Source organism: Centroberyx gerrardi, chromosome 4 (assembly GCF_048128805.1).
Source record: "Centroberyx gerrardi isolate f3 chromosome 4, fCenGer3.hap1.cur.20231027, whole genome shotgun sequence".
In the NCBI taxonomy this organism is placed as follows: Eukaryota; Metazoa; Chordata; class Actinopteri; order Beryciformes; family Berycidae; genus Centroberyx; species Centroberyx gerrardi.
In genome coordinates this window covers 20,900,897-20,926,945 of record NC_136000.1, presented here as the reverse complement: position 1 = coordinate 20,926,945, position 26,049 = coordinate 20,900,897, and the positions used below count along the sequence as shown (strand labels likewise).

At 46.3% G+C, this 26,049-nt stretch overlaps 1 protein-coding gene across 4 annotated transcripts in view; it reads right to left on the bottom strand.

Annotated features, from left to right (window-relative positions):
• Nucleotides 1-23,961, bottom strand: part of brsk2a (BR serine/threonine kinase 2a) — a 158,702-nt gene extending 134,741 nt beyond the window's left edge. For all 4 annotated transcript variants that reach the window (XM_078282897.1, XM_078282898.1, XM_078282896.1 and 1 more), the window contains exon 1: nucleotides 23,868-23,961. In XM_078282897.1, the coding sequence (XP_078139023.1) occupies nucleotides 23,868-23,961 (94 nt within the window). The remainder of the gene's footprint in view (nucleotides 1-23,867) is intronic.
• Between the last annotated feature and the right edge of the window lie 2,088 nt (nucleotides 23,962-26,049).

Here is a 26,049-nt window from a genome sequence, read left to right as displayed (position 1 = left end):
ACAACAAATCTTAACAGATGATGAGGATCTTACATGAAAACGTTGTGAAGTCCTGGTGTATGAGTGTGTCAGTGTTTTTGTGTGCATGAGTGTGTGTGTGTGTATTATCCCATCCCCCAGTTTCAGTATCAGCATATCTCTGTCACTGTGCCACTGTTCCCCGAGCGACTGTCCCTCAGTAACCCTCTCTCTCTGTCTGACCCACCTCATCCTCTAGGCTCAGTCACACTCCACTCTGCTACAGCTGACCTCCATGTTTCAATCAAACACAACTTCTCTCTTGCCGTCTGTCTCTGCTGCCAACAGCTAGTCCTCCAACCTTTTTTGCCCCTCTGAACTGCTTACACCCTCGATTCTGCCGTTACACACACACACACACACACACACACACACACACACACAAAGATGCACACACACACACACACATATCTCGCTGACTGACAGTCTCTCTCGGCCCGTACTAGTGGCAAATCCTAGAGCAGTGTTTAAACGCTTGGTCAAGCCCTCTCTGACTGTGGTGCTGCGGGCTTGACAGGAATCAACTTCAACTGGGGCTGTGCAGTTCTGTAGCACCCCCCCCACACACACACACACACACACACACACACACACCCCGCCCCACCCCTCCTCCCCAGCCAGCGCTGGCAGCCCTGATCTAGGCCAAGAAAACAAATCCGCGACAAGAGGATTCGCCTCCATCAAACTGCAGCACAGCCTAATGATGAAAAACCATCATCAGACCGAGTGTATTAAAAGGATGGCATGCCAGTCAATGGCCATGAGTCAGAAAAAAATAAAAGCTCGACTGATCAATGCTCTTGGAGGAATTACATATGTTAGATACTTTCCAAGTGCATTGTTATATGCTGCAGAGAGGAAATGTTTTTGAGACTGAGCACAACTGAAGCAGGTGAAGAGCCGTAATCCATTACAGTGAGTTTCCAGTGTTTGGGGATACGGCCGTGACCTGAAATGCTTCTCGCCTGTACTAAGTTGTATTTGCCCTGTCTTCACCCTTACCTTAGCTTTCCCAAGCATCTCACTGATCCCCACTGCCTGGGGCCATAGTGTGTGAGTGTGTGTGTGCGCGTGCATTTGTCTCCGCACCGATGCATGCTTGTGTATGTGCGTATGCGTCAATCCCCATGTGTGTATGTACGATTGTTTAAGTGTGTGCGTGTGTGTGTGTGTGTGTGTGCGTGAGTGTTATGTCAATCTTGAGGAGCACCCAGGGACCACTCAGGAAGAAGCGCCCCGGGCACACACACACACACACAGACCCAGCCTTAAGGGGAGCAGAGCTGAGTTTGCACGACTGCCAGGTCCCCATGCTGAGCAGCATCCACCCTTAAGAAGCCCTGGTTAACACACACAGGTCAGACACACAGCACAGGGAGCGCGCTGATCAAAGCATTTAACTCTAGGTGAACCTAGCGCAGTCAAAGTGATGTTTTAAACATAACTGCTACGGGAGGGGGCAGGGCGAGCATCTCTATGTCTCTCTCTCTCTCTTTGTGTCTCTCAACCCCACTCTATTTCTCTCTCCTCCTCTCTCTCTCTTGCTCGCTCTCCCTATAAAAACAAAGATCAAAAAATCCCATTTCAAAGAAGATCATGTATGCAAATTCATGTATGGGCGCAACCAGACAGCGCAGAATTTTAGAGGAACTTCCTGCGAGCGCCGGCATCATCTGTTGGCATAAATGTCGGGTAAATATTTGCAATTCAAGCGGGAAACCTTTATCTTTTTATACCGGTGTGTACAGAGCGATGAGTCTGGTCACATGAGAGAGCATGGCTGGCCTTCCCATTACCTCACTCATGTCCCTGTGTTTAACCCAATCACATAGCTCAGTAGCTCTCCTGCGCTGATATCCCTCCTGTAACACACACAAAACACATTGACACACACACACACACACACACATGCACACAGGTCTGTGACACATTAATGAGTTATCACAGTTGACAGAAAGAGAGGGAAAGATGGGACGAGAGGGAGAAAGAGAGAGAGAGAGAGAGAGAGAGGGAGAGAGAGGAAGTGTGCAGGGGAGAAAGGGTGAGCGGGACTGCCTCTTTAGAAAGGCAAATGCGCCCTGGTCTCTATTGTCTCCTTGCTGACAGGCAGCCATGGGGGGCCAAACGGGAGGGGGCCCTGTCATGTCAAGGTTTCACTAGTAGCAAAGGGAGATGGAGAAAAAAAATAGACACAGAGAGAAAGGGCAAGTACATTTGTATCCAATGTGTGTGCGTGCGTGTGTGTCTCTGTCTGTGTGTATGTGTGCGCTGACAGTAAGTGCTTCAGGGAGGACCAGTGATGACAGTAATGACTGTTCTCGCAAAGAATGAATGGATGCTAGACTATTATTATTACTCTTTTACAAGGGAGAGCGTGTGTGTGTGTGTGTATGTGTGTGTGTACATGTGTGCCTGTGTGTATATGTGCGCCCATGTGTCGCCCAGATTTCAGTCTGGCCTGAAATGTCCCCCCACCTTTACCCCATCTCCACCCTATCTCCACTCTCCCGAGCACGTAATGGGAGCCCCTATCATCTCAGCGCTAGCCGCAGCCTGAATATGTATGCATGTGCAGATATGTACTTATAAATAAGTGATGAAGTAAAACCAGAAACTAATAGCAGCCGAGAGACAGACAGACGGAGAGAGCGAGCGAGCGAGAGAGAAAGCGAGAGAGAGAGAGAGAGAGAGAGAGAGAGAAAGGGAGAGAGAGGCCTGCTTGCTTCCCAAGAGACGCCTCACACCCAGACAAGCCAGAGTGTGAGCTAACCTTAGACTAACCCTTGCTGCATTAATGCCCCTATAGTGTAAAGCTGGTCATCGCTTTGCACTACGACACACTAGGGATGACCACTCTTGGTCGATTTGGTCAATTTGACTCATCGCTTCTTAGGGTTTTAGTCACCTCAGTCATTTTTAGTCAACATGTGCAGAACAGTGGATCTTAAGAGGTTGTTTAGGAAGATTGGAGGACAGTAAATTAAAACGAGAGGGACGAAAAATTGGAGGAGAACACATTGAGAAAAAAGATTTGTTCGATTAGTTGACAAAATGCAAACACGTTGAATCAAGTAGAAATTCTTGGGGACAGCCCCACTAATCCTGAGCACTTACAGACATGGACCAGTGGGGTCGTACAAATAAACACCACAGTCCCCTATGAGCTTTTAAAGACCTTCTAGCACTGAGTTAAAATCAATGGAAGGATTCTCACTTCTGGGTCACATTCAAACACTACTTCCTGGTTTCTTCTGACAAGTAATTCTGTCTAAGCCTTCTTTATCCCCGCGTATCTGTTTTTTTTTTCCCCGGGATCCTTCACCATGTCACAGCATGGTTGAAATTCCTCTCGCACCCCACACTACAGATTAAAATGCTACGCTGAAGTCTACAAAAAAGCCTCACTATGTGAAATCCATGTTCAAGTGCAATAAATCTAAATGGAAAGCAGCTTCTGCTGTAAGTGGCATATCTTATTGTATTTCTTAATATCATTCAAATACAGATGGCACAAAGGTAGTCCATAGCCCTAGGATGGTGTATAGGCTGAGAGAAGTGACGCACTAGTGACTAGTTGGTATGAAAATGATGGATTTAGGCGCTGACACCGCAGGTGACGGGCATGTATGTGTGTGTAGACGCTTGAGTACATTTATGTGTGTGTGTGTGTGTGTGTGTGTGTGTGTGTGTGTGTGTGTGTGTGTGTGCATATGCAAGCGTGGTGTCATCCAGACCCAGGGGGGCTGGTTGAATCACCCTGCTGTCTATCTGTCTATCTCCGTAATGTGTAATGGAAACCAGTGAATCATACTGGGTAATTAGGTTCCTGTGTCGTCTGCGGTCTCATCCTTGAGGGAACAGGGACAGGGGACCAGAGAGAGGAATAGAGTTTATGAGCCCCTAGAAACCTATAGCCAGCTGCTAATAATGAGGTGTACCTGGGACAGCAGAATGACAGCAATATAGAGAATCTCACTGAGACTGACAGAGATTTTTCTGAACGCCTCACTGTTTCCGGCTGAGGCTGACGGACTAAAAGATATAGCCGATTCACTGCAGAGGTCGATTCGGGCTGAGGTTGACAAATTATTTCCTCTAAAGAGAAAGTCACCCTCCACAGTCGAGTACAATGAGAAGTCAGCTCACACAATCATTAGTGCATTACTAGTCTCGCTTAGCCGGACCATTCTCCACACTTCGTTTTCGCTGTACCAGTGCAGAGGAATGTTCTGGCAGGACCCATTTTTGAGCTTGGGTAGTGCAAAAAAAAAAAAAATTGGGGTTGTTTGATTATCAAGCAACCAATCACTATCATTGTGGGCGGCGCTGTGTTGTGTATGTTGTGTATTGATTTCCAAATTTCAAGAATAGAAAGAAAAAAAAGATTGATTTTCTAATTGACTGCCACATTTTTTTTACAATGTGTCATCGATGGATTGCCTTGGCTCCTCAGTCATGGAACATTTACCAATTAAATGACGAGAACATAGATAACAAAATGTGTATATGGCTTGTAGATTCATACATTTGAATCATGAAATATCATTAACTCAATATAGCTGATGTAGCCACTGTTTATTTTTAGAACTATTTAAGGTGAGTAACCACATATTCATCTGCTGCACAGTGATTTTTAGCTGTACATCGTCTCCCATCGCCCACCAAGTTCACTTCCTATATGTAAACGAGAAAACTAGTCTCTGGCAGCTCAAAACAGTACATTATTTTTATATCATATTTCATGTAAATCTCCTACATAAAACTGCCAGACTTGCCGATCATTTAGCTTTAAAGCTGCTACAAGTTCTCATTTTCTCACTTTTATCACTTAACATAGTGTATGCTAACGTGTTAGTATGGAGCACCAGAGCAAATATCTACCAGGAACACATGGATTTTGGTGTCTATGTTCTCATCAATTAAAGTCTAAATAAAAAAGTCCTATGAGACGCACAGTTTCTTCTCTATTGTAGCTCAGTCTCACAGCCCCACAAAGCCCAAACACAGTTAGTCGGTTTCTTGCCCTACAACAGCCTCATATTGTACAGACCAGCCTCGCTCAATGTCAGCCTGTCAGTGTGTCCTCTGAGGGCCTGACTCCATCTGACTCCATCAAGGTCTCCCAACTCCCCCAACACACGGGTCCTGCCACCCCCCAAACACACACACACACACGCACACAACCCCCTGACCCCCCCAACCCCCTTCCTTCTCCCTCAGCTGCATGTGACATAGATTGCCACGGTGACATCAGTCAGCCCCGTTGGCATGGTGACCCTCCTGTCACCTAGTCAGGTCACCTTGGCTCGCCCCAGCACCCTACTGGGAGTGTTGGGCGTGTGTGTGTGCCAGAGAGAGAAAAAGAGAGAGTGTGTGTGTGTGTGTGAGCCTGCCTACTTGGCACTTCTCCAAACCTCCTGGCGCTGTGCCAGTGCCCTCCCACTACTTGACAGTCCGTCTGTCTTCTTTCTCCGTTCCTCCTCTGTCACTCTACTCATCGTCTCCCTCACTCATCCTTCACTTTCTTTCCGTGTCTGTTTTGGCGACTCAAAATTCATTCACTGGAGAAACGTTTGAAAATACTATGCATACAGTGAAGTCCTTTTTCACATACCTACTGTGTGTGTGTGGTTGTGTGTGTGTGTGTGTGTGTGTATGTGTGTGTGTGTGTGTGTGTGTGTATCTGTGTTCGCACGTGTGTACCAGGAAAATGCAGATTGTGTTTCTCAGTTAGGTTACATAACAATGCAAAGGGCAGCCATCTGCTTCACCCTGGCCCTTGGGTTAGCGGCGAGGCCTAATCCACTTCATTGTCTGTGTATGTGTGCGCACGTGTGCGTGTGCGTGTGCGTGCGCGCCTAATCTGCATGTGTTTTCATAGCACTCGAGTGGGCAAGTTGGTAATCTCGCAGGGCCAGGCCAGAATGAGATTTAATCCTTATAGCTAGCCTCTGTCTCACTCTTTTTCTCCCTCCTAGGTAATCTATCCTTCCCTCTTTTCCTCTCTACTTTCCTCCCCTCAGTCTTTTTCCCTATCTTTCCTTTCCTCTACTCTCAAGCAAAGACCATATCTCCCTCTCACACTCTGCTGATTTCCATCACCATGGTCTGAGAGAATGGTCCATCCTTGCTCCCCCCCCCCCCCCCCCCCCCCATCAGACTGGACCTCTCCAGCTGATTACCATGGGCTCTGATCCTCTCTGCGTTTCTGCGCACGCCGCACCATTCCCTCACAAGGCCTTTGATGGCATATTATTCTCTTCAATTAGAGGCAGTCTACCAGTGTAACGAGGCCTGGAGTTTCAAAGGCCCTGTGGACTCCGTAGTGGGTGTGAGCGAGTGAGGAGCGTCATCAAAGTCAGGAGCAAAAGCCAAGATACCCTCTTTTATATGTTTTTCTATGTTTGTCTTTCTCTGTATCTCTCTCCGTCTCTGATCACAGTTGATGGGGTATTGACTTAGCCTTTTACCTCTATTAGGGGAATTTGTGAGATGGATGGAGAGAAATGCATGATAGGAATATCAAGAAAAAAATGAAGCCAAAGGAGCAAACTGCAGGTGGGATAGAGATTGGGAAGATTAAAGTGTTTTGAGAAGAAAGACTGTGAGCAAGCTACTAATTACCAGTGGAGTGCATATACATGTATAGATACTCAGTGTTATGGCAGTTGCCATGGTGATTATATATGTAACTAGTGATGGTGTCCACCAATGAGGACGACCAGGTACTGTCTAATGCTGAAGCAAACAGGTGCAGTGACACCGAAACACACACACAAACACTGGGTGTATAAATAACTGGCAATCCTTCTCCCACCCTCCCACCAGCATGTGTCCCTGCAGAAAGCAACTCACAAAGACAGCGTCTTTTCGAAGCACTGTGTGAATATATATCAATGTGAATGTGTAAGTGTGTATGAGTGTGTGTGTGTGTGTGTGTGTGTGTGTACGTAGGCGGGTGGGGTTATAGGAGGGTGAGTGGATACAAGCAGAGGGGGGTCTGACTTCAACATCACTGTCTTGATTGGAGCCACTCGCTGTGAGATGCTGACATGCTGCCTGAGCTCACCAGGTGTGCCAGTGCCTGTGAGTGTGTTTGCATGTGTGTGTGTGTGTGTGTGTGTGTGTGTTTGTGTTTGTGTTTGCGTGCATATTCAGTATCAGTAATGTGACTATGTGACAGATAGTCTCTCCAGAGGACAGCAATATTCTCCTTATTGACTAGCCCATGGGCCAGGCTACAGGCAGTGCTAGTACATTATGCCGAGAGACCAGCCAGGCAACACAAACACACAGGCAGGCACACACACACACACACACACACACACACACACACATACACGTATGTAAGTGGTGACGGCGTCATACGCACGCAGAGCCCACTGACTAAGCCGTGTGTGTGGGCAACCCCATGTGTGACATTTGTGACAGGCAGAGACGTACGACATCAAAGCGCTGGTGCATACGCACATGCAAGTACACACACACACACACACTTCCTCACACTCTGTACACACACACAACCTACACAGAACAACTTTGGGTCACTGATAAAAGCCTAATATTGCCTGAGAGAGAAGAGAAAGAGAGAGGCAGGTGGTGTTTGTGCTTACTGAGCACACAACATTATTTGCATCGAGTTCTTTCCATTTCGACATTAGGCAAGGCAGCGGAATACAGAAACGTAAACAGGATTGTGGGAGCTACCAACACAGATGAATTGAAAGAAATACATTTGCAGCCTTATTGATTGTGTGTGGAGAATGGGATTAAGAGTAGAAGACAGGAGAGGGGAGAGGAAAAAATCTTTAGTCTTTTTAGGCGTGCGTCGCACTGTGTGGAATAAAGATGCAAAGTCAGGGAAAGGAACAACAAGGACACAAGAATAAACATATTCAGAGAGAGAGAGAGAGAGGAGGGAGGGATGGAGGGATGAAGAGAGGAGGGAGGTAGGGAGGGGTCATCCTTGCACTCCATTTCATTAACTTCACGGCGATAAGTGGGGATCCGGTAGAGAGCGAAGCTAGAGAGGGAGACATGTTCATCTGTGATCCCATTAGACAGAGAAGGGGTAATACAGAGAGATGGAGGGGGAGAGAGGGGGAGAGAGAGAACAGCAGGGTGATGCTGGAGGGGAAGGACAGCTTAGAGACAAAGTGGTGAGGGAGATTGCTGACGGAGGAAAGAAAGGAAGGGTTGGAGGGGCAGAAAGGAGGAGGAGAGGATGAGGGTGAGGGAGGGATGAGAGAGGTGAGGAAGAAGCTGAGGGGAAAAGGAAAGTGAGAAAAAAAAGCACCTTTGACCAGCTCTGTTCTGGGTCTGCCATATGGATTTGACATGTGTATACTGTAGGCTTGGGGAACTGGACTATTACAGCTGGGCTCCCAATGAGTTGTGTACAGTGGGGATCATTTGTAATTTCTGATCAGAAATATGAGGGCAGTCTGGCAATTTAAAAGCTATTATATGTCCAATTAAAACAATATCTTGTCGGCTAATATAGCCTGGCTTAATTAACTTGTTTTCGCTATCATAAGTGGCCGAACTAATTTATAGACCATTATTTGTGTTATTATAATTGGACTAACTACACCTCCAAATGATTAAATTAACATATAAAGAATTTTAAATAAAGGTTAGATTCTCCTTGTCATGCGCCAGACTCTCTTTTGAATTATAAAACTTAATGACAGCGCTGCAACACAGAAATATCAAATAATACATTCAATAGGCAACAGAGGGGTAAAGGCACATTTGGACTTGACCCTCACACACTGCACAGCTAAATGAGGCTCTCCATCACTTAATGCTTTGTTAATAGCCATGTATTTAACTGTTTACTCTTTAGATAACTCGGTCTGCAACTTTAAAATGGATAAGAAATATCCATTGGGAGAGGGCTATTATAGAACCAAACATAAAACCTACAAAGGAAACAAATTAACAAATAGACAACAAGAGCGTTTAAAAGGATGCTATCGGGAATCAGCGACAGTGGGAGAGACAACGGTACGATGGGAGACCCCAGCCCTAAACCTAACCCTAACCTTACCCTAACCCAATCACTCATCTCTGCAGTGCAATGTTAGGTTCCTGAAGATCAGGCCATTAACCTGGAGAGAGAAGCAGTGAAGGAGCAGAGGGCAGAGGACTGAAGAGGAAGTGCAGAAAGGCGATGCCTGGGCCCAGCTATTATGGATTCCATTTCAGAGGGAAGAGGTCCACTGGCTTCTTCCCAGCAGTGCTCTGCTCATCTCCTCGTCAGTGATAAGGTTACTGAAGTCCTGAGGGGGACAGCGTGGGGAGGAAGGGAAACTGATGAAGGTTAAGCCCCACCAACCCCTATCTTAATCACTGTCATTAGCTCCACAGGCACCTCACTCTGACCCCGTCACCCCTGGCCCTCAGAGATTAATCACACACACACACAGAGATGAACACTCACGCATTCATGTGTGGTGCACGCACACACATGCGCACACGCACACACACGGACAACCCCTCTCTCCACCAGTGAAGGCGTTACAGAGCGGCGTCAGCGTGCGTGTGTTTGGCACATGGCTAATTTAAGGGTGATTAGTAAACAGCACCACAGCCAAAGCAGCTTCATCCAGTTTATCAGATCCCTTAGCACTGAATAATCTACCTCTAATGAACCCCCATAGGAAGGATCTGCATGCGCACACATGTGTGTGCATGGGGGAGTATGCGAGTGCATGCACTGTATGTGTGTGTTGAGTGTGAATTCTTCAAAAGGCCGCAGAGAGGCTGTGGGTGCAACGTAACCTCTGTGCTTGAGGTTGGAGCTAATGGCCACTGCGTGCTGACACTGGATATATACCGCTCAGAAAACACACACACACACACACACACACACACACACACACAAACATACTGTGGACAGTGAAACAGAACACAAGCACACACTGACGTCCAGGTACACACATGGACAGCCAGACACAAACCCTCCCTCGCCTAAAATACTAGGGCTGAAAAATATTGACAAAAAATCTAATTGTGATTATTTGACAGAATATTGCAATTGCAATTTAAACTTAAATTTAAAAAGGTTTTCTTGTCATACATTTTTTAGAACTTTGAAATAAAAGATTAAAAAAAATAGATGTCAATGTGCAGGATTTTTTTTTCCACCAATATTGTACTTGATTTATGGACCAAAGATTACCTGGAGCTCTAAAACACCTTTTTAGAAATCCATTTTGGACGGCCCTCCAATTAATTGCAGCCTCTGCGATTTGGAAATTGCAGAAGTTCATACTGCAATTTATTATTATTTTTTTCCCATTAATTGTTCAGCTCTATAAAATACATTTAAAAATGTGTTCAGGTCTTGCTGCCAATCAGAACAATGCATAGTAGATCCTTCCCACCTCAGATACTGACACAAGTCATCAGATCTAGAGAACAGACATTTTTCTTTGGTCTACATTAAAAACACAAGCTCCCTCCAAGCTGTTTTTGGAGTGAGGACCATACGTTTCCTTCACCCATTAAGCTGTAGAGGAGCCCAAAGGGAGACCAGTAATCACTTCATGCAGAGCTGCTTGATATACAGCTGGATAGACAGAAGACCCTTCTCTCCCTCTCCACCAATCGCTTTTGGCCTCTCCATAAGACCACAGAGACGGCCACGTGTGTGAGGCGCATGTAAAGGTGAGGGGCGCATCGAGCTAGAGAGCCTCTGTGTGAACCAGAAGAGGCCTGATATGAGTCCTGGGACTCACCTAATGAATCCCTCTGTAGTCTGGACACAAACCCGGGCCCCCAGGAGAGGGCCCCGGCACAGCTCCTGGTGCTCAGCTCTCACCTCTACGCCCTCAAACATGGGACTTCTCATACGTGACATAGAAACTGCTACAGCGTAATTCACAGCGAACAAGAGCACTTCATTAAAAGAGATCTTCAAAGGGTACAAGGGTAGGAGGCCAAGGCTGACAGAGGGGGAGCAGATCTTCCCCTAAAGTCAAACAGGACTCAGGGGGTGGGGGGATGGGGTGAGGTGGGGTGGGGGGCGTAGTATATCAACTACCTCTCCAGGGCAAGGGAGAATTAAGGACACCGGCCCTTTAAGCAATCAGGTGGTGTTCTTAAAGTTCGGCGCTCCATTCACTGCACTAGTTTGAATTTGATATACAGTATATTGTCTATGTGATCAGAAAGCAAGGAGGAGAGGTGTCGTGTGTTTTGTGTCCCTGTGTGTGTGTGTGTGTGTGTGTGTGTGTGTGTGTGTGCAGCTGTGGCTGTTTAGACTGTTTAGGGCAGGAGAAGATGTGTGTTTTAATTAAAGGTTCTGCTTGATTTAGTGTTGGAGAGAGAGAGAGATAGAGAGAGAGAGAGAGAGAGAGAGAGAGAGAAAGAGAGAGAGAAGACAGGATTGAAATAAGACTATAAGCAGAGGCCCAGGACAGGGCTAACATGGACACCGGGCCAAGAAGCACATCTCTCTCAGGTTTAATGAGCCTGATCTAGTCTGGCCTCTTCATCAGCTGGGACGGTAAATTCTAGAATAACAAATCATTACGCCGACACAAATCATATCTGTCTGTAGGTGTGTGTAAATTTATTCCTCTGTCTGTCTCCTGTCTAGCTGTATCTGTCAGCGCAAAAAAGAGAGAGATCAAAAGGAGCCGATACACACTCACGGACAGGCAGGAACACACAGGTGCGCACACACACGGGCACACAAACACACACACAGAGGTCGTTTCTGAACTCCTCCAGGTAAAGGTTTGAATATTTCATAAAGCCTCATTAAGGAGTGAATATAAGAGGTTGCAGTATAATGACACTGACGGAGATGGAGTAATGAATTCGGGTGCAATGCAAGCCTAATCAGCCCAAGCCATACAGACACAATCACAAGCTTAAGGGCATTAGAAACATGAGCCAACAAGGCCAAATATTCCCTATTTCCAACTCAGAAGATGATGCATTCTCTCATTCTGACTAAACTCATCAAGAAATATCTTTATTTTGCCCTGTAATAAACAAGCACCCCTCTGAATTCTCCATTAGAACGAATAGAGCAGTGTGCTGCACGCTGTGCCGGGAGAGTAAGTGAATTAAAAAACTGAATGACAGATGATAAAACTTGAGCAGCACATGTAAATTGTGCAAGCATCTTTTCCTGCACCTTTATTCATAGTGGGGGCTTTAAAACCAGTCCATCACTGTCCAATTACTATTGCTGTCTCTCCCTGTGGTTCATAACATAAAGTAAGACGATACGTTTTGCTCCAATCAGTCTTTACAAGCAATTACCAGCTCTGGCCCATAAAGCCAACACAGGCTATGCTTCTTTCATTAGACAGACTATGACAGTCTCCCTCCACATCAAATTAGCCCTTTTACACACGTACACACTAGGTAAATGTTTATGTGTGTGATTTGCTGATTTTTGTTTTACTGTATAGGGGAAATGGGAAATGAGAGACAGAGGGAAACAAGAAGGAAGAGTGAGAAACAGTCTCATAACAATTCAAGCGCTATACCAGGCTCCTTATAGCTGTGGGATTCAAATTAGCCAAGCCATGCAGATAAAGACAGCTAAATGCCATAGCCACTGAAGTGTACATGTGTGTCTATGTGAGTCTCTGTGTATCTTAACATACACACACGTGCTTGAGACTGTGTGTGTGAATGTGTGTGAGAGATGAGTGAATGACTGACTGACTGAAACCGACTGAGTGCATGTGGATGGGAGTGCACGTGCATATGTGTCATCTGCATGTGTGCGTGCTGCGTGCACATGGACACGTATGCATGGGAGTATATGTAAAGATTTAATTGAATTCCCCCTTGCTATTGTGCAGGCCCAAAACACTCTGGCTTATCCAGCTCCGAAAATCCCATTTGCTGCCAGTGAGATCTAATCGTCCTGCATGAAATGAGCCCTACCTGAGTAGAATGGCAGCGCGAGGTCTGAGGCTGCAGGGGAATACCTCCATTAGGCACGAAGGGAGGGAGGGAGGGAGGGAGGGAGGGAGGGAGGGAGGGAGAGAAGGAGGGGTCAAGGAGGCGAGGGGGTAGGAAGAAATAGGAGAAGGATAATGTATATAGGTGACGAAGGGGAGAAGGTAGGGAGAGGTAGAGGTGTCTATTAAAACAGCCATAAGTTTTGAGTATAAGTGGACAGAAAGAAGTAAAAATATCGGGCCGATATTGGACTTTTATTAAATATCGATATCAGTCAGTGTCTTCCACCGCTGATATGATGGAGGTTGTTCCCTGACCACAGCTACATAAAAACTGCAATTAAATGTAATTTTCTTTGTACATTTTATTTTTTATATTGAATTATTCTGTGATGTTCTTTTGTAACTTAATTAATTCTAACCCTTCATTTAAAAGGCACTAAGTGAGTATCACCTACCACTGAATAGGTGAGATGGGTCGCCCTGCCTTAAAGAGCTGCTAAGCCTAAAAGAATCTTATTAGTATTGTTTTAAATAGTGTCTAAATAGTGTGGTCTAAATGCTGTTTCAGATGCTTTTCCATCCTGATAAGAATGATACTCAAGGGGGAAGCACTGAATACTTAGGTATAAAAATTGTCAAATTGAAAGTGTCTGCACAAAATATCGCCAATCAGGATCTTTAGTACAAGAATATCTGTATATCTGCCTTAAAAAAAACCATATGGGTCGAAATCAAGCAAAAAAAAAAGGATGCAAAAAGTAGATGTAGCCCATGAAGGGTTCACTAAAGTCAAGATAAAACTAGTGCAAGCTACATCTACTGTAGGCCCATTGGAGCACATAGGCTGAGATAACATGAGGCAGAGAGAAAAATAACTGTACTCTAAACATAATAATGCGCTCACATGAGTCATGCAGTGCCACACGCAGACCTGCATATGTTGTCGGTTTTTCTAAACCCTACAGAGGCGCGTGCGCACAAGCACGGAGACACTGACACAGATAAATGGACACGGACCTGTTTGCTCACATTCATGCCCTCATTATACAAACCACAATACATCAAAATAGTGCCAGAGACAGCAAACAAAGCTGACCAACCAAAATAACAACTTGCTTGTGCAAATGAACACACACAAACACGCACACAGCCATGCCATCAGCAGGTGAGGGAGCACATGAAAACGTGTCACTGTGTTGCTATGGTTACTGACTCTTCACATCAAAGCAAGTAGACCTCCAGTCCATAAAAACGCATGTATGTGCAAATCACACCATCTCCTACATCAGTACTGCTTTTCCATATACTGACTGTACGAAATACCTTGCACTGCTCCTGTATACTGATAAGTAAACTGTGGTGAGGTTAAGCAGAGGACAGGATTGAACAGCAGAGGCACTGGCTTCCTAAATGTCCTAAAGGCATGGAAAAGTGTGTGTGTGTGTGTGTGTGTGTGTCCTCAGGCTCCGTACTGACAGCAGCCATTCCTGCTGTGGCTGCATTTCCCCCAGTGATGACATCAGAGCTCTGCTGCAGTCAGAGGGAGAGCTGGGATTCCAGTAGAAACGAAAAATCATCCATACTGCTGCTGCACAGCACATTCCTGTGTGTGTGTGTGTGTGTGTGTGTGTGTGTGTGCGTGTGTGCGCACACACACACATACATGCATGTCTGCCTGCCTGCTTGTGTGTGAGTGTGTCTGTGTGGCTGTGTGTGTGCTATACAGGATTTGAATAATAATAGAGGCATTGACCCTGAGAGATGCTTTACTGCTGTGACTCTTTCTCTCACTCAGCAACTCTGTCTCTTTTTCCAGCCCGTCCCCTCCCTCTCTGTCTCTCTCATGTTCATCTGTGTCCCATGAGTTACAGTTCTCAGACTGTGTTATGTATCGGCAGAGAGCCCGTGAAAAAGGAGCACGCTGTGCGCACTAAAACGCACAAAAACACAGACACACACACACACACACACTGTAGCCCACAAACATGGCAGCAACATCAGCAGCCACCTCAGAAATAAGCAGCTTTCAGATGAATAAAAAAGCCAACCATCTGGGATAGAGATGAAACGTTCCCCTGCTTCCTCACTTCCCTTAATCACTCTGTCAACTGTTCCATTAGCAAAGAAAGAAAGAAAAAGAAAGAAAGAATGAAAGAAAGCAAGAAAGAAAGAAAGAAAGAAAGAAAGAATCAAAGCAAGAAAGAAAGAAAGAAAGAAAGAAATAAGTCATATATAGAGCTTCTGCTGTTGACACCTGAAAACACATATTACTACCCATGATGCTTTGCAGTAGCTACAGAGTGTGAGAGGCCAAAAGGTCTTTTGGCTGATGGATTATTCCTTCCCTGAAAGACCATTCATAGTCTGTGCTAAGGCCTTCATAACCTCTGACATCATGGTATAAAGTATAGATGGAATTTGATGTATTGATTCACTGATTCTGATTCTTGGCCTATTGGAGGGAAAATAAACCTTTTATAATTCATTACAAAATAAATATTTGAGTTTTGGATTGGAGGGCCTGTTTTCATAAATCTTCTAATAACAACAGTGCTGATTTAGGATTACTGGTCAGGTATATGAAAAGAGACCAGTGGCAAACTGGTGATGGTTGGCAATCCGTGATACATTATGAATATGGTAACTGATCTTTAGAGGTGTTTAGAGTTACTCTGGGTATGAATATTCTGCTGGCCCTCAGTAAAAAGAGGTTACATCACAGTACAGGGAGAGAGCTGGATGTTGGTTGGTGGACACTCAGCCAATGAAAATAGGGCAAAAGCCAAATGGGAGAGCGTGCTGGTCGTATTAAAAGATTTATGCTCTGATATTTTCACAAACCAGTACAGCACTACAAGGCCGGAGATTTGGAGGAAAGTAGCACAGGCTGAGCCTACTATTCAGGCCAAAAGGGGGAAAACACAGAGAATCACACTGGACTTGATGCCTCAAGTATGACAACTACCCGTGATCTGATTGATTTTCATCCTAATCCACAGTCATGACAGAGGACTTGACATGGCAGCAAACTCAAAGCACTGACCTATTCTCTGATGGGGTGGCAAAACAGGAAAAGGCAACAGAAGAAGCAGTTTGTCTTGGCTGCACCACTGATGCAGTAACACCTGTGATCCAGGTGGTTTTTCTGTAAACTGGCAACAACACCTCCCGACGTCATCAGAAAAACAAACCGGGCCGGCCCTCCTTCCCCTCTTCGTGATTCACAGGCTTCTTGATGTTGCTGGCTGAGATAAGCTAAGGCCAGCTAGCTAGCACAGTGCTAATTCTCTCTAGTCTGGCCAAGTGTCTGATGTCAGTGCCACAGACAGACAGGCAGCCAGCGCAGGTTGTTGGTTTGTGACCAGTCATGCTCATCTAACCCGATCTCGTTGAGGGCTGTCTGCTTCGCTTCAGATGCCAAGCCATCTCAGGTGTTTCAAGCATGGGCGACACTGTGCCGCGTAGCCTAAAGAGCTGACGACAGAGCAAGTGGCAGTGAAAACTCTGCATGCATCACAATTACCTTCCCCCTGCCATCTGGGACGCACTACACACGGTAAATGAACGTGCATTTTCATTCATGTACCTTTTCTTGGAAAACAGTCCGACGGGGATTGCCAGCAGATCTGTTGCAAAGGCATTATGTTTCATATCATTTAAAGTCATTAATTTGCTATATTCATACGAGCAATGCAATAATACTTCAGCACTTTAATCTCAGCAACCACTTACATTTTCCTCAAATATTGTAAACTTTATCGTTTAAATGATTAACTATATCCAGTTAACTTTCCCTGGTCTATAGCAAATGCTGTGTAAATAAGTGTGTTGCAGCAGTTAGCAAACTGTACCAAAGTCAAGGTCACTAGCCCACCCGTCTATGTGTTAATGGCTAAGGTGCAGCAGGACAGAGAGCGCTGGTGGGGGGATGAGTCCAGAGCTTCCCCCCTGATCTGAGAGCAGCCTGCCAAGGCTAGCTGAGCTGACAGCAGCCAAAGCCGAGGCTCCCCACATGTGCTAATCTCCCAGATTTAAATGGGAACACAGCACACAGCACTGAGCACAGAGCAGGGCAAGCCTGTCTGATCCATGACCGTATGTCCGAGCGCACACACAAACACACAATGTGCACGTACGTACACATACAGCGCACATGTGAACACGCACATACACTCACATTCATTCACTCACTCACTCATTCCCACGCTCACACCCAGAGACACAATGACGCAGATAAACAGAAACACACCAAATCAGATAAACACAAACTCACAAACACACAAAGAGACAGAGGATTTCACAGTCTGTCACAATGCTAACTTTAGATTTCAGATTCCGGCCACTTAAAGATCAAAAGAGCGAGAGAGGGAAAGAAAGTGAGAGCAACAGAGGCAGAGAGAGAGAGAGAGAGAGAGAGAGAGAGAGAGAGAGAGAGAGAGAGAGAGAGAGAGACAATGAGAGAGATAGAGAGAAAGACAGAGAGAGAAAGAGCATTCCCTTTCTTTCTTTCTTTCTTTGTGAGGGCAGACTGGGAACCAGCAAGAAGCAGGGAAACCATGACAACCAGACAACCAACCTTGGCAACCAACCCAGCGTTCTCACAGAGTCAGAGCCAGACAGGCGGCTCAGCAAGGGTTAATCTGAGCTGAGAGAGAGAGAGAGAGAGAGAGAGAGAAACATAGGGAGAGAAAGAGGGTCTTGCAGGCTGATTAAGCCTACTGCGAACTGCACAGACGTTTAATATTGTATGTCTTAAATGCCCCCTGTTGACAAAAACCAAAAGACAGCAGCTAGGATCGGCTGACTTACTGACTGTTTGAATGGCTGACTGGCAGCTTCAAAGAGCACACAGATTGGGGCTGGTACAGAGATGTCTAGTAGTGACACAGAAGGCATATTTTATTGAAGCAACAGTGCAAGGTCCTATATAAATGTAACAATTTGGAACGCCAGCGAAAGGAGAAATGGTGTGTTTCTGCCCGCATTCTCTCCGCTGCGCTGGAAAACTAGCACCGTGAAATTCTAAATAGCATGAGGCGATAACGCATAACACGACACACGGCAGCCGAGTACGGCTGGGAAGCTAAGCGATAGAGAGAGAGAGAGATGGACAGAGAGAGAGAGATTGTGTGAGTGTGACTGTGTGTGTGTGTGTGTGTTCTGTGTATTGCTATAACAGAGGGAAAATGGACCATGTCGTCCTAACCTGATTCTCCTCGCTATAGAACAGGAGAGAGAAACACTGACTGTGGATGCGCTGAGTTAAGACCCAAATAGGATGAGATGGGGCCCGTCCAAAAAACTCAGTGACACACACACACACACACACATATACTCACGCATGCTAACCCACACAGCTTGGTCCAGTAGTCCTTCACTTATCCACTGACCTCCCATCTAAAGATTGAGCCCTTTTCTCCTCTGGAGGTCAGCGATAGAGAGATGAAAATCAAGGAGGAGGGGAGAATAATGAAGAGAATGATCAATACAGTGCCTTAAGTAATAACCTCCCCTGCAGTCACAACGTTCAAGACCACTTCACGCTCTCCCAACCCAAAGGTTTTTTCTTCTTCTCCCTCTTCTTCTCCTCCTCTTCATCCTTCCCTCCCCCTCGGTTCTCCACCTCTTTCCCCATCATTAATCTCTGAAAATCGTTGGCTACATACATTCCTCCCAATCGATGCAATTCCACCGAGGTCTTGTCTGATTTACCACATGGCTGAATCCCTGTATGAATCTTGACTGGCCAGGGGAAGAGGGACAGAGAGGGAGAGGGATGGACGGCGGGAGGCAAAGACAGGAGGAGGAGGAGGAGGAGGAGGAGGAGAGGAGGAGAAGCACAGTAAATGACAGAGAGACCGTCATTATATAAGCTTAGCCACAGTCGCAGACAGCGGAAAAGCTACTGGCTCATTCCCAGTCAGTTTTACTAGAGGCACAGTGTCTATGTCTATGTGTCTGTGTGTGTGTGTGTGTGTGTGTGTGTGTGTGTGTGTGTGTGAGAGAGAGAGAGAGTGTAAACTACCCCCAGCCATGCCTAGAAATTACCAGAACACTGAAGCAACAGCGGTCCGACACACACACACATTCACACAGGCAGGTGCATATTCATACAAGCACACAAATACCAGCCTAACACCACTTAGGATACATTTCAGAGCTGAGGGAGCAGGGCTTTGACTTCAGCCAGGCAGTCAAACAGCTGAGACCATGCAGGCCTGGCTTAGCGCTCCGCAGCTCTGATCCAGCTACGGCTCAGACGGGGCGCTGCCCAGCTGGGAGGAACGCGGCCCAAGCCAGTGGGTCAGGGCTTCTCTGACCTGAATCTTTGCGCAGGTCCACTGGAACACGGCTCTATCATCGCCACAGTCTTTCATTTCGTTTCCCTCACCAATTTTAGGTCAAAGCCGGCGGCTGTTTGTATGGGCGATCTTGTGAACACAGTGAAGATAGACACCTGTGTTTGGGTATCAGATGGCACACACGGGTCGTCCCGAGTGTCAGCACCTGCACCGCTCACAAGCGACACACACAAACACGTGCTTGGCCAGTTTCTGTGGATTTGCCAAGTGGTTTTCCATTGACAGCATTGACCAGACGTTCCCTCCTCACTTGTCATCATCAGGAATATCATGCGCTGTGAAACAGTATGGATCGCTTCCACCGGACAGGAAATCTTTGAGATTTGCCCATTGATCTGTTTCACCTATCACCAGCTCGCCAGCTATCAATCAACGTCGAATTAACGGTTTTACGTTACCGTGCGTTGTTCTAGAGTCCCCGGAACGGTCAATATATTAAGAGTGTGTGTGTGTGTATGTATGTGAATAGATGAAGGCAAATGAGAAAGTATTAAAGATGGAGTCTCTCCCGCTCTCTCTCTTTGTCACGCTCTCTCTCACACACACACAAACACACACACATACCAAGAGACCAAGAGTCATGAACTTGCCAGGCATCTCACTGACATGGAGACAGCAAAAACAGCTGGAATCTGGACTAAATGCCTTGTGGCCTAGTCAGCCCACTACATGAATGCTCCAACAGACAGACAGAGACAGAGAGCAAGAGTGAGGTAGAGAGAGACAGAGAGAGAGAGAGAGAGAGAGAGAGAGAGAGAGGGCATCACAGGCAGCTTGTTGTCAGATGGACAGTCAATATGAAAGCCCCTGAAGCACAGATGATTTCACTGTCTAAACGTCACTCAAAGAATCAAGGAGCCTACACACCAGCGTCAAACTATTACCCAGTCGATAGCCAAGTCTCACGGAAGCAGGGACTTAGATTGGATTAACTGGCAGTGTTTTCCAGACAATAGGCCTCTATTCCACTAATCAACAACCTTCAGGCATAAACTAAGAGCAACCCACGGCAGTGTTTTCCAGTGCATTACTGAACAGAGCGGTGAGTCAGCTCGTCTTAAGGAAATGCGCCGGCAAAAAACACAAATCCACAACCTTCAGCTTTGTCAAACAGAGCTTCAAGATTCTGAAATACAAGAGAGCTATTACTCCGAACCCCGTTGTAATGAAGAAATGTAAAGGCAGTTGTACATTTTAATGAATGTTCCCTCAGTTGTCAGGTTACCCCAGCAAAGCGGCATCAATTAGAACTCCTCCAAGGCTCGTGAAGCTAATAAAGCACATTATACAACCTAACAGACGGAGCATGGGGCTATTACGCTGTCTGATAGAAAAGGGAGTTGAGTAGCAATGTCACAATAGGACAATGGAAGAGTTATAAAGAAGCTGCTGCATAGGAGTCTCTTTCTCACACACACACACACATACACACACAGTCAAAAGTCGCCACACTCAGACGCCACATGCAGGAGCTATATGAACCATCTCATAGTGACAATGCCCCGGCCACGTTCCGCCACTCGAGCACAACAACTCTATCTGTGGCTTTAAAATGGCCTCCATGCTTCTGTGGCTTCATCCCCAATCAGGAGCCAGCCATGCAGACACTCCGCACCTATAGACCCCCCTCAGGCCCCACTGCACACCTGACAAAGAAGGGATGGTACACATGGCCGGGAGAAACTGGGGAAGAAAGCAATAAAAACCAAAGTAAAAGAAGTGGAGAGAGATAGGGAGCATATCAAAGACAGACAGAGGAAAATCTGGTTTACACTGAGCTTGAATACTCTCTAGGCCTGCCCGGACTAGAAAAGATCAGATGCATCCTACAGTCTGGGTCTGTGTCAGCATGTCACTGTTGTATCAGAAGTCTACATGTAGCCTGTCCATATCTAACTGAACTAGTATAGCAACATGGGAGGGCTGTGTGGCTAAGCTAGAGTAGCCCAGCCCATGCTTCCTTGGGCCACGTGAGTGCGTGAGTGAGAGCCGAGGGGACTTTGGCTGTGTAGGGGATTAGAGCAGGAAGCCAAACCAGAACCACTGCAGTGGCCATGTGTGTATGTGTGTGTGTGTGTGTGTGTGTGTGTGTGTGTCAGGACAAGGCCTAATCGCTTAATGAACACGGAACAGCACCACTCCTCTGAGCAGGACAGTCAGATCAACCGCAGGCCTTCCGCTTTCTCCCTCTAATAATACCAGCCAATCTGAGCCTGGGAGGGCCAACGGGGGATTTAGCCCACTGGACAGTCCCAGCTGCCACTCATGATCGAGACCAGCCCATTGGGCATTCGCAGTTGCCAGGCCAACCCTTTCCTCTGGGCCTGGGAAAGAGATCTAACAGATTAACAAATGGTTAATGGGCAAATGGGATATTATGCACTGTCATTAATCTGAATTGGTTTGGCATGGACTAGCTACACACACGCCAGTAACCAAATGATTCTTCTCAAACATAACACACACACACACACATAACACTGGGCCCTGTTTATAAATATTTCTGTATGTTTGACACATTCAATGCAACTGAAATACCAGGCCAAAAAAGACATGTGAGCGCCAAGGAAGCCGGACAGAAGTTACGATTCACGCAGACCTGTAGCTTTAGCTTATGTACACTTCCATGGGTCTGACAGGTCAGACTAGCATGATAAATGCGGTCCAATCGGCCTCCACGCTCACGTAAATACATATTGAGCCATGGATGATCTCACCCACAACATATCATTAAACGTCTAGTACCTAGCAGACCATATTTCCAGCTCTCTGCCACCATAAACAGCCATTAGACTCCTGAGTGCTACCTAAAAGAAAGCCGAGTCTGGTCGTGGCTCCCTTTGACGAGATCCTGCTGTAAACACAAATGATTTAATATGAGCAGCAGGAAACAGGGAGACTAGCCAAGGTGTTTTTAATACTGCATTTGTTATGAATCTGTTATGAAACCGCTGATTGGCACGCAGCCTGCAACATTAATTTCCACTGTTAAGTCGTAGTAAATGTATCACACTGCAGATATGGTATGGCCTCTTACATTCCAAAAAGTGCCTATGGATGCAATATGTTTTTAGAACTGAAATTCAATAAGGGATTTCTGCTGGGAAACATATGTAATTAACAGGCTCTGTACTGTCCTACAGTCAAGGAAGGGCATCGGTTATGAACACACAGATACACCGGCACCATGGGAAGGTGATATGACAAACCCCTTGACGGACACAGGGGACGGGTCAGGTGAATGAATTGACCAAGACACTATCTCAAGAAAGCAATACTGTCTGAGGGAACAAACATTTACACACAGACACATACACACACACACAGCAGCTCAGCATGACCAGCTGGACTGGGTAGGGGAAGTAACGCCTATTGTAGCCGTTTTAGACAACAGATGGGAGGAAAATCTCTCAGCAGAGAAAAGGAGAGAAGAGGAGAGGAGAGGTAAGGTCTCTCTCTCTCACTCTCTCTCTCTAACTCTCTCTCTTTAAGGGGCGGCTAGCTCACAGAGCATGCTGCATCACTCCTTCTGCCGTCTCTGCCGACACGGGGCTGTGCCTGCCTCTCCTTTCACATGGCTCCACTGCCTGCATGCACTTGACCGCAGAGGATTCTCACTGTCCAGTTACCAGTGCTTACTCTGGCAGCGCGTGGCGAACAGGACTGAACTGCAATATCTGCACACACACACTCTACATACAGGCCGGACCCACATACAAGCATCACCCTGTAACAACACAGTAGCAAATACTTACTTACTTAGCAAATAAATACTCTTTTCATGACTGTTCTGTGTGCTAATCTTCATCAACTTTCACAAACTGCAGTGTCATTGCTGTTACTAACAGATACTGAGATAAAGCAGGTGTTCCTCATTCAGGAAGCCCAGTTCCAACCCCTTGGGTACATGAATATAGATCAGCGTAGCTCTGATTTCCCAGCCCCCATGAGCAGCTCATGGTGTAATGTATGTCAAGGTGGGACCTTCTACTCCATGTCGGAGGGAACCCATGCATTGCAGTCAGAGCCTATAGGAGGAACGCCTGCCTGCCTGCCTGCCTGCGGACTAAGAATAGATCAAGGTATCAGGCAAATCAGGATTAGCGGCGTTGTGCTCAAATCACAGGACACACACACACACACAAACAGGCGAGGTACAAACACAAGAAGTTCATTTTCATAGCCCCTCGCACTGTTATCATTTGCGGTGTTGGACCGTTTCAACACTGCTCTGGTCCTGGATGCACACACTCTCTCTCTCTCACACACACACACACACCCAGTCCCACGCCAACGCTCAGCCAACAAAACCAGTGAAGCAGCATCACCTAAATCCCCCCGTCCCACAGTGTGGACAATAATCATGTCAGCTCCAGCACATAACAATTCCCTACAAAGCGGGGCAGGTGTTTGTAACTAAGCGGTTAGTTATTTATCACCTGCAGACACCCAGCCGGCCAAATAGCAACTCGCTGCGGAGCGCTCCGAAAATAAATTATGCAATTAAAGAGGGAGAGGGAGATGCAACGAGCAAGCTGTCCCAACCAACCTGTCTGTCCTTTCCCGAGCGTCTTCTCCAAGCGGTAAGGTCCCACGTAATTGGCATGTTGGGCACCGCTGTTGTCTTTACCGGACGATGACATGTCGGATCTGTGTGAAAATGAGAGACTTTATAATAAAGCGCAGAGAATAACACGCTCCTCGTTAGAGGTCCAAGCCGCTGCTTTATTTCTTTTAACTCCACAACCTCCTCTCTGTCTCTCTCTCCCTCTCTCTCTCTCTCTCTCTCTCTCCCTCACTCGCTGTTTGAGGAGGTGAGGTTTTCTCTTTCTCGCTCCTCTTTTCTCCTTTTGCTGCAGACGAGCCGCAAGTGCCTTACAGTCTGAATATCATTGTCGGTGGAAGCTGCGCTGCCGCTGTGCGTCTGTGGGAGGTGCTGCAGAGCCGCCGGGGGTGATTGACAAGGGATCCAGCCAAGCAGAGAGCCGCACGCCCCCTGTGGCACCGCCCAGATTCTTGTTGCTGGAGCAACTTCGCTTGTTCCAAAATAGTTGCAGCTTGTGATATCCAGGGAAGAATAAGAGGGTAAGCCCACCTAAACTGAGTGAAGATCACCTTTTTAGCCTCAACACGAACACTTCTGACCTAAACTCATAGAATACGTAACAGCTAGTTGCACTGAAGGGATGTATGATGGGGTCTTATTAGGGGTGAAAAAGGGGCTTTTCTGAAATAATTGATTTCTGTTCATATTGGTGGTTGTTTGTGATGATGATGATGCTCACTGAGTGTTATTTACTACATTACTGGTGATATCAGTGGGCAGATGAAGACACTGTTCAAGCTGCAAGCACAGACACCTTTTCAAGTTGTCTCTCACCAGAAAAGTTTACACCGTTCATCAATATTTATTGAGTTTATTTACCCAGGAGCTATTATTGCAGCTAAGAAATGTACTGCAGTGTTCACATTTCCTTGTCTCTGCTCTCTTCTCTTTCTGTCTCTCTATGTTCCTGCTTTCCTCTCTCTCTCTCACACACACACACACACACATCACCCAAACCCAACCGCAGAGTGATTGTGTGTGTGTAGCAGCGAGAGAGTGTGTTGGCCCTCTGATTCATTTCACACCCCACTGGTCTGAGACCTGTGACTGTGGCTCTGGCCTCTGTCTGTTCCCCACACCCTGAGAGAGTACAGGTGTCGGGGGACACATGCTGGAGACACACACACACACACACACACACACACACGCACACTGTGCAACCTCTGACTATTCTTTAATAGAATAAAAGGTTGAAGGGCTGCTAAAATATTAACAAGAAAGAATTGCATCAACACTATAGTGTAGGCTACATCAAAGCAGAAGGTAGGCCTACATTCCAGTCATATTCCTCAGCCTTCTTCATAATATTCCTCATAATACCAGCTTTATTGAATTATCTTCATTACTTTCCTTTAATTCAATCATTTATTAGATAAAGAATTAAATCATTCTTGTACATCAACTAATTTGCATTTGTTTCCCCCTGGCACCCAAGACAAAACATTATATTGCTTAAACATTTCACGATTGTTCAGTGTTGTAAACATACAAGTAGGCAATTACTGTACAGGACAAATAAGGAAATACAATTCCTATCAAGTCATGCTGTTTAATCCTGCAGGGAAGAGTAAAAATATTCACACCTAACCATCTTAGTCGATACACAGAGTGGAAATGTATTGTGATGCTTGACATAAACACAACTCCTGACTCCTCACTCTTCATTAAATGGACGCAGCTAAGTCTATAAACTGTACGTGCCTCAATATGTCCCAGTTTAGTGCCTTTGAGGTCTATGCTGAGCATGTGTCCTGTTTCCCCTGACGCCCTTCATCCCACTGGGAGCTGTGCTGCGTTGGGAGGTGTGACCCAGAGTGACACCCATGTGACTGCAGGGTGCCAGGTGGAACGGGCATGTGATGTCAGAGCCAGGTGCCAGGTGGGCACCATCTCAATAATGCATCATGCCCAGCGCTGGCACTGGCAGTCCCGCCACTTTGAAGTGTTCCACAAACATCTGTAGCTTGAGTTTTTAATCACCTTGCCTGTACCTCCCTACTCCCCACCAACCCTTCTTCACTTCTTCCCCTCTGCCTTCTCCGACCCACATCCCTCTCTCCCTCTTCTCTGCAAAGGAATTAATGAGCAGTCTTCTTAGTTTGTGTTTGTGTGTGTGTGCTTGCAC